Consider the following 14,773-nt stretch of genomic DNA (forward strand, 5'->3'; position numbering starts at 1 on the left):
ATCTTTGAATGTAAATAATATTCTTTATGAAACTGTTTCATAATAATATGCTCTTAAGATAGAAAACAAGGATAATCTCAAAATGACAACTATGCCAACTGTGGAAAGTTGAGCTGAACATACCTGAAGGAATGTGGGATAGTATTAAAACTTGCATCTCCATGTATACCCCAACATATTGGTGTATCTAAAAGAGGGGATTAGGACCTAACTTGATATGGTTAGATCTTTTATGAGTTTTTATGATTTGGCCACATAATTCTAGGGTTGTGCCCTAGAGATTACGACTCACGTACCAAACTGTGTGTCGTTAGGGTCTATAGATAAGACTCCATATGATCAATGGAGTGGGCAAAGGCCCAACTTGTCTTATCTAAGGATTTGGGTTTGCGAAGCTTATGTCAAGAAATTGACTTTGAACAAGCTGGGCCCAAAATCCTGTATATGTATATTCATGGGGTATCCTGAGAAGACCAAATGATACTATTTCTACCATCCAAACTAGTGCAAAATTTTTGTTGCTCGTACTGGTGTCTTCCTAGAAAAGGAATTTTTTTAAGAAGTACTAGTGAGAGAAAAGTATAACTTGATGAAGTTCTAGTACCATAAGATACATTAGACAAAGGACAGGTAGATGTGCCATAAGAGGTGGTTGAACATCGCGAGGAGGTTACTCCACAATTTGTAGATCAAAGTGAACCACCTCAGGTAGCACAATAGCTATGTAGATCTAGGAGAGTACGTCATGAGTCTAAGAGACATGGTTTTTTCGTTACTCAACGTGGTAACATACTAGTCTACCAAGACAATGAACCCAGAACCTGTGATAAAGCTATATCAGATCCAGATTCCGTTAAACAGCCTAAAGCCATAAAATCTGAGATGAACTCCATGTACCAGAACCAGTCATGGTTTTTTGGTGGATTCACCTGAAGGGGTAAAACCCATAGGGTGTAAATGGGTCTTCAAGAAGAAGATTGACATGGATGGTAAGGGGCATACAGATAAAGCACGATTGGTTGCCAAAGGTTTCAAACAAATTCATGGTATTGACTATGAAGAAAGCTTTTGCCGGTAGCCATGATTAGATCCATCTAGATTATGCTTGTGATTGCTACATGTTATGACTATGAGATTTGACAAATGAATGTCATAGCTGCTTTCCTGAATGGAAACCTTGAACAGGATGTGTATATGACACAACCCAATGGTTTCATTCTTGACGGAAAGGCTAATAAGATATGTAAGTTGCAGAGATCCATATATGGACTTAAGCAAGCTTCAAGGAACTAGAACATTTGTTTTGATAAAGCCGTAAAAGAATTTGGTTTTATCAAAAACGAAGATGAGGCCTGTGTTTACAAGAAGGTAAGTGAAAGCACAGTGGCATTCCTACTGTTGTATGTCGATGACATACTTTTGATTGAGAATGACATACTGAACTTGCAGCCGGTAAAGACTTGGCTATCCAAGTGCTTCTCCATGAAAGACTTAGGAGAAACAGCCTACATTTTGTAAATGAAGATCTATCGTGATAGATCGGGTAGGTTGCTTAAACTAAGTCAAAGTACATAGACAAGGTACTAAACATATTTAGTATGGAAGAATCCAAGAAGGGATTTCTTCCGATGACACATGGTGTTTATCTCTCTAAGAATATGTGTCTTTAACCACATCATGAGAGAAATAGAATGAAGAGGATCTCACACGCTTCAGTAAGTGGATCCATCTTATATGCTCAGATTGATATCTAATGTGCATTAAGCACTAATAGTGGATATCAATCAGACTCAAGTGAGCAATGCCATGTTGTATGCTCGAATTGACGTCTCATGTGCACCAAGCACTTGTAGGGGATATCAATCAGATCCAAGTGAGCGATGTTGTGTTTGCATGCTTGGAATGATATCTTATGTGCATTAAGCAGTTGTAGAAGATATTAATAGGATCTAAAAGAGCTATATGTTATGTACTTATATTGATGTCTTATGTGCATTCAGCACTAGTAGAAGATATCAATCAGATCCAAGTGATTAACACTGGATGAGTGTCAATGGACATCCTTAAGTACTTGAAAAGGCTTAAGCATATGTTCTTGGATTATAGAGGGGAAGATGAGCTCATTGTAAGAAGATACTGTGATGTTATTTTCAAACGGATAAAGATGATTATAGTTCGCAATTTGGGATTGTATATTTTGCCTCAATGTAGCTGCAGTGAGCTGGAAGAGCTTGAATCAGTGTACTCAGCGGATTCTATAATTGATGCTAAGTATGTATTGTAATGCAACCATGTAAGCGGTTTGGATAAAGAAGTTCATTAATGAACTTGATGTGGTTCCAAGCATTATTGATCTAGTAAAGTTCTATTGCGATAACAATGGAGCCATTGTTGTGGCTGAGGAATCATGGTCTCACCAGTAATCCAAACACATACTTAGTTGATTCAATCTGATGTAAGAGATCGATTAGAAAGGAGATTGTTGGAGTAGGTGCCCTAGAGCGAATCAATTATTGTGGAATTGACTCTTTGTAATAATGTTTATTAATCAATAAAAGGCATTATCTACTATATCATTTAAACCATAGTTGTATGTACTGATATCTGTCTTTAGAATGGTAGAAACATGACAAGGGTATCAAGTGTTTCAAATCTTGATAGTGAGAACCCTATGAGCAAATATGGTGGCCATTCTAGAAATGTCCATGACCCCAGTATTGATCTAACCGAGGGCACATATAATACGGTAAGGCTATCATAGTGTTGAACAACCCTGTCGAAAGGCAGTGACTGGTCTCACTTGTCAAGGTTATTTGGTGACAACCTGCTGCAACACATGGGTACTTGCTATAGGCAAGTTCACTGGACTGACTCACCAAAGGATTCCATATGGATGGAAACCTTAGTATCTATGGTACAAATCCTCTAACGAATGGTAGTGCATGTGATCCTTAGACTTGAGATCACCGCAGCGCCTTGTGCACTAACTGGTGTAGTTTGATACTAGCCCAACGTAGTTTTATTCAGAGCTGTCAATACGGTAGTGATTGGCTGCATCAAGGAGTGTATCAAGACTATAGTGGATCGACAGATGATTCATCACCCCCAAGTATGGGAGAAGTTATCTCAGGGCACAATTCAGTTAATAACAATGATAGAAAATCTGTGATCACAATGGGATTGAGTTGTTGCTTAATCCAATTCATTATTCCGGTCATTGGTCCAGTAGCTGAATACAAACATATCGAGAGGAACTGAGGTTGACACTATTTATGTGCCACAGTCTTGATGAGATAATAGATGATGAAAAGATTTGATTATACGCTAACCATATCGTTGATCGGTAGCTATTTCACTGAATCCAAATCTATCGGGTGGCTATGATGCCTTGCTAGGGGCCAATATTGATCTGTGTATAGTGAGACGATTAATTGGTGTTAATCACGAAACTACACACTAGCGGTATGATGAGGAGCCTACGGGTCACACACGTAGAAGATAATTTAAGAATTAGTTTGTGAGAAGAGCGTTTTTGTCTTTTTAGGCGAAATTCTATTTTGGTAATCTCACAGTATAATTAAATTTGCTGAGGTTATTGCCTTTATTTAATTTGATATTAAAATTAAATATGTGAGATTATATTTAAATATGTGTACGCATATATTTAAATGAATTACTGTTATTGTTAAATGTTAATATATTTTTTATATATTAATTGAATTTAATTGAAATAATAATAATTAAAATAAAAATATCTAAATGGGGCTATTTGGACATAGGGGCTGTTTGGGTTGGTGCCTAAGCATATTCCTAAGTGGAATAGGGTTTCACATGCACTATATAAGTGCATGTGTTCTACAAATTAAACAACACTTTCATTAAGTCATTTTATATTCATTGATTGAAAAGCTCAAGCCGCTTTCTCTCTACCCCATGCCACTTTATTTTGATTGAATCAAATTCATTTGATTCTTGTTCTTGATTCTTGAGGCTAAAGAGGATCTAGCAAATCCCTCTTCAACTCTTCGGGTTATCTTTGTGTGGACTACTGCTAGTTCGATTTTACTGTGAACCGGTAGCGCATCCAGTCAGAGACAGGTTTGAAAGAGCCTCCAAACGTGCCTATGAACTCTAATCTTTACTCTTATTGTCCATATTACTACTGAATATTTGATTTAACATATTATCTCTAATATCTGTATCCTGATCTTGGCTTAAAATGGAATCGATCGTTGTTTTACTTTTGTTTTTCTACTGCCATGGGTTATATTGTTTCCTAACATTTATGTCTTACAATACTGGATACAAAACCTTCAGATTGTTTCATATATATGTTTTCCTCAACAAATCCTTTGAGGAACGTGGTCTTGACATCCATTTGCCAAATTTCAAAATCATAGTGTGCTACTATGGCTAGCAAGATTCTGATGAATTTAAGCATTGCATCTAGTGAAAAAGTTTCCTCATAATCCAACCCTTGTTTCTAAGTATAACCTATCGCTACTGGTCTAGCCTTATAGGTCTCTACCTTTCCATCTTTGCCAATATTTCTCTTGAAGACCCATTTACAGCCAATAGGAACTATTCCTTCTGGAAAGTCAACAAGTGTCCAAACTTGATTAGCATGCATGGATTCTATTTTAGAATTCATCGCTTTTAGCCATCTTTTAGAATCGATATCTAATATTGCTTCTTCATAAGTTTTAGGGTCATCTTCGTGATCAACTTCTCCCACTGAAAAAGATTCAAAAACTTTTTCATGTAGAAAACCATAGTATTTCTCTGGAGGTCGAGATATTCTAGAAGATTTACAGGCTGGAACCATTGTGTCATGCGTTAAAGGTTCTTGATCTAGTTCACCTATCTGAGTATTATCGATTTAAGACTATTCAGAATATTCCTTGAGTTCAATTTTTCTTCCTGCACCTCCTTCTTTTAAGAATTCTTTCTCAAGGAAATGTGTATTTCTACTGATTGAGATTCTTTGATCAGTAGGGAAGTAAAAATAATATCCTAAACTTTCTTTAGGATACCCTATAAACCGATCTTTTTTAGATCTTACGTCTAACTTATCTGTTTTGACAGTGTTGACATAAGCTGGACAACCCCAGACCTTTAAATAGTTAAGACTAGGTGGTTTACCACACCATACTTCATATGGTGTTTTCTGGATTGATTTAGATGGTGCTCTATTTAAAATATGCACTGCTGTTTGTAGGGCATACCCCCACAAGTAAATCTGCAAGTTCGTAAAAGTCATCATCTATTGTACCATATCCAATAAAGTACGATTTCTCCTTTCAGATACACCATTGTGTTGTGGTGTAAATGGAGGAGTTAATTATGATATAATTCCATTTTCTTTTAGGAAATCTAAATATCCCGTACTTGAGTATTCACTTCCACGATCTGATTGTAGAATTTCAATACTCTTTCCAGTTTGTTTCTGTGCTTCATTCTTGACTTCTTTGAACTTTTCAAAAGATTCTGATTTGTATTTCATTAAATACAAATACTCATACCTTGAATAATCATCAGTAAAGGTAATGAAGTAATGAAAACTATAAACCCCGCGTTATTATTCCGATGCCCTAAGGTATGAAATTATACCCTTACAGGTAATTTTTTTTTTTTTTGAATAGAAAGGTAAAATGGTAAATTTGCATGCCTTTTGAGATGTGGCCATTATAAAGTGTAAAGGGTGATGCCATTGAAGAGAAATAAGGGTAGAATGGTCATAAAGTATCCATAAAAGTGCACCAAGGGTAAATTAGTCATTTACATAATGGGATTGTTTAATTACCAAGTGTTCAAAAGAAGTCAAATGGCATTAAATGAGTGCTAATCATTATGTTATGGTGGAAATGTCCAAAACACCCTTATATGAAAAATTTATGCCAAATGACCGTTATATCTAACTTTTAATGACCAATTACAATAGAGTAGTAATAAAATAAATATCTATAAGGTTGAAGAGAGAGGAGTCGGCCTTGTACACCCCAAATGCATCATCATCTTCTTCCTCTCTCAAATCCACCATAAAGGCCACTAATCCAAGCATTTTCTTCTCAAATTTTCTTAGGGTTCCAAGCAATTTCTTGAAGGAGATCAAGATACACCTTAAGAAGATTCAATTTGAAGGGTTAAGGTAATCTCTAAAACCCTAGCTTAAAGAGTTTGAATGTATTAAAGAAATTTCATGAGTGTTAATGCTTGTTATAGGTGAAGGTGTTTATTTGGAGCCAAGGTGGAGTGTTTCTTTTGAGTTTTGATTGCCAAGGTAAGGGGAAAACCACCCTTTAAACTATGTTATCAACATCTAGGGTTAGTAAACCTTAATTTTTGTTATGTTAATTTGATGTATAAAGTTATGGTTTGTTTATGTATTGTTTGAATTGGTGTTGGTTGAGGTTTGTGTTGGAAAAGGAGGAGGATATTGCCACTTAAGAGATTTGTCGTTGGAAGATGGTTGGCACTTGTTTGAATATGAAAGGGAGGGTATTATGTGACTTTTATGACTTGGTTGTGTTAGGGCATGCAAAAGAATGCGGCATCCATCTTCTAAATAAAAAAATTCAGAATTTCTTTGGAAAATCGGTTAAGGCACTAAATAAATCCTATAGCCTAACATGAACAAGAATGGTAAAAGACACATAATGAAATTTCTTATGTATCATGAAATTTTAAGTGAATTAAGAAAATGAGAAATATTAAGAAAATATTCATGACAAGGAATTTCGCTTAATTGACTAAAAATTTATGAAAGTGGTCATGGGTATATGCTAGGTGAATGAACGTTATGATGAGCATGTCCGTAAGTTAGATATAAATGACATGTATGATGAATGCATATGTAATGTTTATATGTTAAAGGGAGATGTTATCCCTTATGAATGCACTCTAAATGATAACATATATAGCCTAGTTTAGTTGACTTATGGAGGATTTATGAAATGTTAAAGAAAGGTTTCCATGAGTCTCTTGAGGCGTAAGGCCAAGATCAAAGTAATGGTATATAAGTTCCATGAGTCTCTTGAGGCGTAAGGCCAAGACTAGAGTAATGGTATATGAATTCCATGAGTCCGTTGAGGTGTGAAACCAAGATCAGAGTAATGGAAATTTTATGAAAACCATGAGTCCTTTGAGGTGGTAATCAAGAACAAGGTAATGGTTCAAATGAATCTGATGGGTTCATAAAGATAAATGAAATGTCAAATACCTAGATAAAAGAAATAGGCATGTCATGTTTGTGAATGTTGCATGAGTCATATATGTTTAGTGTTTTAGAATGTTTTAAATATACTATGACTTATGTGTATAAGAAAGTCAATGTGAATATCATGACTATGATTTATGACATTGACAATGAATAATATGTTGTGGATTTATGAACATTTTGTATGTGTAAGAAATCCATGAAAGTTAGAATAGCCATATCCCCTTTCTGAGCGATTAGCGCTCACCCCACGATGTTTATATGTTATGCAGGTAAGGATTAAGGCATGAAGTTGGGAGAGGATTCGAAGGACGCTATGAGCATGAAGGGATGTTTTATTGATGACTATTGAATGGTTTTGCTAGTATTTAGCGTAGTAATTATGTTCATATTTCATAATGTAGTAAATATGTCCATGTTCTATGATGGAGTAAATATGTTTGTGTTAATAAAAGAAATCAAATTGCTACTAAAGTTTATAAAAATGTGTATGTTCTAGTAATTATTGCTATGGATTTCATAACTTACTCCAAGAAAGGAAACTATATTATTTTGACTTATACAATGAACTTATTATAATTTAGAAATTTATAAAAAAAAAAAAAAAAAGATTTTAAACTACAAGTTTATTCTTTAAATAGGGTTTTAAAATAAACTTATTTCCTAGGCATGTGTTTTCTAGGTTCTCAATGGCCAAGGGATACGTAGGAAATACCTGACTAGGGATGGGTTTTACAAAAACCTCATTTGGCCATTTCATTAAATGGTCCACATATATCTATAAGTATTAATTCCAGTAATTCTTTGGCCCTTTCCCCTTTACTCTTAAAGGGTGACTTGGTCATTTTTCCTTGCAGATAAGATTCACATGTTGGATAAAGTTTTGAACCCAATGAACTTAAAAGTCCACTTTCTCCTAACTGGATTACTCTTCTGTCTCCTATATGACCTAATCTATGATGCCGAAGTAATTTATGATTAATTTCATTTCAAGTTCGTTTATTAGTTATGGAATTCATTATGCTATGGCCATATAATTCTAGCACATACAAACCATTTGTATTGATAGCTTTGCCAACAAGTTTATTTCCAAAATAAACTAAACATTCATTTCTATTGAACTGTATACTGTAACCATATTTACGTAATATAGAAACAGAAATTATATTTCTAGAAGCTTTAGCAAAATACAGGACTTTGTATAAATACAAAAGGTGTCCTGATGGAAGCATCAAATTGCATGTTCCCATGGCTTCAGCAACAACATTTGCTCCATTCACCATTCTTAACATGACTTGATCTTTTGCTAGAGCAAAACTATTCTACAACTCCTGCCATCAAACATGAATGTGTGAAGCAGCAACTGAATCTAATATCCAAGATGAATTATTTGAACTAACATTTAATTCAAATTCAATTACATAGCATTGGGACATACCTAATCCAGTCTTCTAAATGAGAAGAGCTTTAGTCTTCTTAAGACTTTCTAGATAAAGAGGACAAATCCTCTTCCAGTGCCCTTTTTTCTTTGCACCAAAAGCATTGGCCCGTTTCTTTAGATTTATTGGCTTGAGATGCAGTCTTTTTCTTAAACCCCTTTCCCTTGGGTTTTGTTCCCAATTTCATTGGCTTTTTCTTCTTTGTCTTGCAGGAAGAAACCATACTAACAACCTCCTGTCTTTTTCCTTTTCTTTCCTAATCATAAAACTATTGAATCTCATTTAACAAATCAGGAAGTTTTCTTTCAATCCTATTGAGATGATAATTATTGATGAAAGGTGTGAAACTTGAAAGTAGAGATTAAAGAACTAAATCCACCTTAAGGGTGTCTGGCATTTCAATTTTTATGGCATGTAATTGCCCCAAAATATTAATCATTTCCATGACATGCTCTTCTCGTGACACACCCTCTTCTAACTTCATTCCAAATAAAGTAGAACTTAATTCATATATTCTTATCCTTGAATTTTCACAGTACAACTCTTGTAACGCGAGGTAAATTTCATTAGCACCTTTCATCTCTTCACTCTTTCTCTGGAGCTTGTCACTAATCAATACCATCATATAAGAGCAAGCTTTAAGTTCATCTTCATTCCATTTTTTATATTCATTATGCTCATCAGAAGGAGCATTAGAAGGAGGAGGTTCAAGCATGGGCGTTTCTAAAACGTAGGCTGCATTTTCTGAATTCAATATTATTGTTAGTTTCCTCAGCCAATCATTGAAATTACTATAGCCAACTAACTTGTTCTTCTCATCCAGGATTTTCAATAGTAGATTATTCATCTTTTACGGTTTAATATTTTATGAGAGATGTTGCAAGGAAATTAAAAAATTATGAGTGTTTTGTCACATATGTCTTTTATTAAGCTAATCTAATTAGCTCCCACTATTTTATTTAAATCCTATACTTCCCTGGATAAAGATTCAGAAATTTCGCTGGGTTAAAATTTCTAGTGGGGAATCAAATTCTTATCAAATCTAATAAACCTCACATAATAGAAATCTTGGTCCATTAAACTCAATAAGTACAAAACTATTTCTTTTTATATCACCATATAAGCTATGATTCAGTTCCTTGCCTCTAGTTTCGGATACCTCACATAGTAGAAATCTTGGTACCCTAGACTAGTTAAATCTGACCCATTATGCTTTCTTAAAATAGAATTCCTATTATATCCTCACATAATAGAAATCTTGGGTACAATGAGAATTTCTAGCCAAGAACTAAGACAATCAATTCCATGTCATAAATTAGCATCCCTCACATAATAGAAATCTTGGGATCTCTAATTCTATGGCAAAGAATTAATTGACTCATAATGGAAGCCTTAGATTTAATATTTTAATTAGGGAAGATTTAAAGATTAAGTTTTGTTTTAGGTTAATGTTTTAATATCTACCCCAGCATATCCACCATATGTATCAACTAAATATAAAACATAAACCCCACACTACAAACCTAAAACTAAATGTCATGCCATAAAATTAAGTTTCAACACTTCATATAAATATTAAAACTTAACTATAAACAATGGCATAATTAATATAAATAAATCATACAAGCATATTACATGCTTAAATACGGCATCACATGTTGTCAAACATAACAAATATGCATTGTATTAATATAACACATATATTCCCCATATATCAATTATATCTAATAAATTGCCCATTAATAATCATTAATGAAACTTTAGGGGATAATGTAACACTTAAATTAAAATAAGCAATTATACTACCAACATTTGGTATTGAAAAGTTGGTGGAGTAAATTTATGCTTGTTGGAATAGGTGCCCTAGAGCCAATCAATTATTGTAGAATTGACTCTTTATAATAATGTTCATTAATCAATAAAAGGCATCTTATACTACATCGCGTAAATCATTATTATTGCAATATGTATTGATATATGTCCTTAGAATGGTAGAACCGTGACGAGAGTATCAAGTGTTTCAAATCTTGATAGTGAGAAGAACCCTATGAGCACATATGGTGGCCATTCTAGAAATGTCCATAGCCCCAGTATTATTCTGAAGTAAGGGCACAAATAATACGATAAGGCTATCATAGTGTTGAACGACCGTGTCAAAAGGTAGTGACTGATCTCACTTGTCAAGGTTGTTTGGTGACAACCTGGTGCAACACGTGGGTGCTTGTTGTAGACGAATACACCGCAGCAAGTTCACTGGACTGACCCACCAGAGGATTCCATATGGATGGTAACCCCAGTGTCTATGGAATAAATCCTCTAACGAATGGTGGTGCATGTGATCCTTAGACTTGAGATCACCAGAGCGCCTTGTGCACCGATTGGTGTAGTTTGACACTAGCTAACGTAGTTCTTTTCAGAGCTGTCAATACGGTGGTGATTGGCTGCATCGAGGAGTGTATCAAGACTATGGTGGATTGACAGAGGATTCATCACTCCCGGGTACGGGAGAAGTTATCTCATGGCACAATTCAATATATGGCAATGACACTAAAACTGTTGCCACGGTGGGATTGAGTTGTTGCTCTATCCGGATTATAATACAGGTCATTGGTCCAGAAACTAAATACATAATATCGAGAATAACCAAAGGTTGACACTGTTTCTATGCCTTCGTCTCGTCGAGATAACGTATGATGAAAGGATCGAATTGTACGGTAATCATATCGTTGACAGGTAGCTATTTTGCTGAATCTGAATCTATTAGGTGGCCATAATGCCTTGCTAGGAGCCAATCTTGGTCTATGTATTAGTGAGACGATTAATTGGTGTTAATCGCGATATTATACACTGCCGGTATGATGAGGAGCCTATGGGTCACACACATAGAAGATAATTTAAGAGCCAAGAAGAAAGAAGGGTGTGTCTTTTTAGGCGAAAGGGTATTTTGGTACTTTTATAGTGCAATTAAATTTGTTGAGGTCGTAGCCTTTTATTTAATTTGTTAGAAAAAATTAAATAAGTGAAATTACATTTAAATATGTGTTCGCATATATTTAATTAAATTATGATTATTGTTAAATGTTAATGTATATTAAATATATATATTAATTGATTTTAATTGAGATAATGATGGAAATAAAAATATCTAATTGAGAGTGTTTGGTAACATGGTGTGTTTGGGCTGGAGCCCAAGCCTATTCCATATGGGAATAGGGCAACTTAATTTATTATAAAAGAAAAAGATGTGTGTGAAATTAAAGTAAGGTTTTTCATTAAAAACAAAAACACACAACAGCCCCTTGAAAGAAACAGTCACGCCAGATTTAGGTTTTAGCCTAAATCAAATTCCTTTGTTTTCTTCTTCTTGGATTCTTAAGGCTAAGGAGAATCTAGCAAATCCCTCCTTAGTTCTTTGTAATTGTCTTCGTGTGGACTTCATAAGTTCGATCTTACGCTTGGGTCGGTAGCAAATACGTACAAAGACTATTTTAGAGGAGCCTCCAAACGTGCATATGTTTTTCTATACTCTTGATTAATTTTTCTGCAGATTTCTATTATGATATAAATTGTAAAATTATACCCTTGATCTTGGCTCATGTAAACAATCCTTGTATTATATTTTTTTGTTTCCGTTGCGTATATGGATCATTTACTAACAATGCTTATCTTATCACATGGAATATCAATATACATTAATGATTGATTCAATTAATCTTATCAAAGACATAATGAACAATTAAATTGTGTTCATACTACCTTTCCATGTTCTTGGTACAAAGACAAATTTACCCTTAACTCTTTAAGGCAAATTATCTTAATACCCTTTGATGTCCATTAAATCACATATTTAACTAACATAATGTAGTATGACAAATTACGCCAAAGAAGATCAAACAACCCTTTTACATCTAATTAAAAAACATGCAATAATCTCTCACATGAACAAAATTCATCCCCATGCATCCATGAACATTTTAATCACTATTAAAACATTAGAACTTTTAAATTGTCTAAACAAGTATGCTAATTAATCAACAATTAATTTACAAACTTGTCATGGCCAAAATTTCACATAATCAAAATTATGTGAACAACATCAATTTTCATCAAAATTGACATATTAGCATCCATACAATGTCCTAATCATCAAGAATCATATTCTTCAAGCCATAAATGTCGACGAAGAAGCATTTTAACCCAAAACTCATTTGGCCAACTTCAATCAAACACTAAAATTTCAATTAAATCTTGATGTATGTGCCATAACCATCATGTTTTTCAAACAAAGATCAAAAGAACATAAAGTGCAATTAAATTTTTTTAAAACTTAAGCCATGGCCGAATTTTGCAAGTCAACCAACATGATCAAAAACAATTTTTATGGCATATAAAGGATGTGCATCCATGGATCTACAACTCTTACAAAGCAAGTTGACATGTAACTTCACAAATCAAAATTTGCAAAATTACAAAACATTATTCAACATATGAATATGAACTTTTTAGCCAATTTTAGACAAATAAGGATCAAATCCTTGGCTTTGATACAATTTGAAAGATGGAATGTGTGGAGAATGATGCATGTGATACTATAACAAGTATATTAATATTTCGCAAAAATTTTCAATCAAATTGAAAACAAGTAAGGTATAACTTGTTACCTTAAGTCCTTAGCAATCTTGGAGACTTTTAATTTCAAGAGAAATTAAACAAAAGAGTATCTACACTAAGGTAAAAGAAGAATTAGGCAAAGAGAGACATTTAGGGTTCTTAGAAATTTTGATCTCTATGTCAAAAATTGATATATCATTTTCTTTATATATGTAGCCTTGTAAACAATTCAATAATTGTTTTGGACTTCCTTAAACAATTCCATAATTGTTTTGGTGTTGTAAATAATTCCATAATTATTATGAAGTTGTTAAACTTCTTTAAATAATAACATTGGATCGACATTTATTCACAATTAACAATTTAACTCTTAAATTGTTTACATAACAATTTAACCCTTAAATTGTTCATATGTTTACAATTACAACCCATTGTTAAATTCAACTTAATATAAAGAAAATGATTAATTATGAACAATTTAACTCTTAAATTATTCATAATAACTAATATAACCCTTGATTGAATCTAATTCAATGATAATAATATAAATAACTTTATTACCCTTGGTAGATGCTAGCTAACCTTGGATAATCAATTCTCTTTGGCTATTTCTCCATTATCCTTAGTTTTTATGTGTGACCTCTTTGGTTCACTGTGGCTTAGCCATGGGCCCAATATCATAGTCTATTCTGATATGTTTTGTCATAACTCTTTATGAACAAAACTCCCACCGATTATGGTAGGCATCTAGCAATGCTTCATAACCCGTAAGTCACAATGAAGATATACTCCAATGAACCTTTTATAATCATACACGTTGTATAATCAAATCCTTCCGTTGTCTAATCCCAATTAAGAATGGATTCATGGTGTCAAAATCCTTATCTTAATTTTATATCAAATTGACAATCAATACATATGGAAAGTGTCACCATGAAACAACCTTTCAGGTAACATTTTATATACCCCAACCAGAGATTTCTCTTTTCTAATGTATATTGACATTTGTCTAAGAACTTGATATCAATCTATATCAAGTCAACAATTCCCATCTTGACTATCACTTGTCCTCACACATAAACAACACATGGCCAAATTAGCTTATTAACACATGACATGATTAGCCTCATGTTTATACACCATATGAACCATATGTGTTTTTGCAGAATCCAACTATGATATCTCAGGTCTAAGGATTAATAATACACTAGTACGATCTTATGATGAATCATTGACTACATTTTAAATGTCCATGTGATTAATCATAAACGGCCATATTCGATAAATAGTTCACTAACTGTTTATCCATGCTAATGCCCTAGTGATATAACTTTTATAATCACCCACACTAATACCATCATATGATATTCTACGAAGGCATTCAGCATGCCTACTATGTAATATTATTGCCCAATTAATATTACCTATGTAGGGAATACTTTGATGATTTTGATCTTCTAAAGATTTGTATCATCCTGACATTTCACATGTAATACATATATATAAA

At 33.6% G+C, this 14,773-nt stretch overlaps 1 protein-coding gene across 1 annotated transcript; it reads right to left on the minus strand.

The window, feature by feature from the left end:
• Positions 1-9,016: 9,016 nt before the first annotated feature.
• Positions 9,017-9,502, minus strand: LOC116122475. The gene has a single exon (XM_031408314.1). The coding sequence runs from the start codon at positions 9,500-9,502 to the stop codon at positions 9,017-9,019; it is 486 nt and encodes a 161-aa protein (XP_031264174.1).
• Between the last annotated feature and the right edge of the window lie 5,271 nt (positions 9,503-14,773).

The sequence above is a fragment of the Pistacia vera genome, unplaced genomic scaffold, assembly GCF_008641045.1.
Source record: "Pistacia vera cultivar Batoury unplaced genomic scaffold, PisVer_v2 Contig1343, whole genome shotgun sequence".
NCBI classification, from domain to species: Eukaryota; Viridiplantae; Streptophyta; class Magnoliopsida; order Sapindales; family Anacardiaceae; genus Pistacia; species Pistacia vera.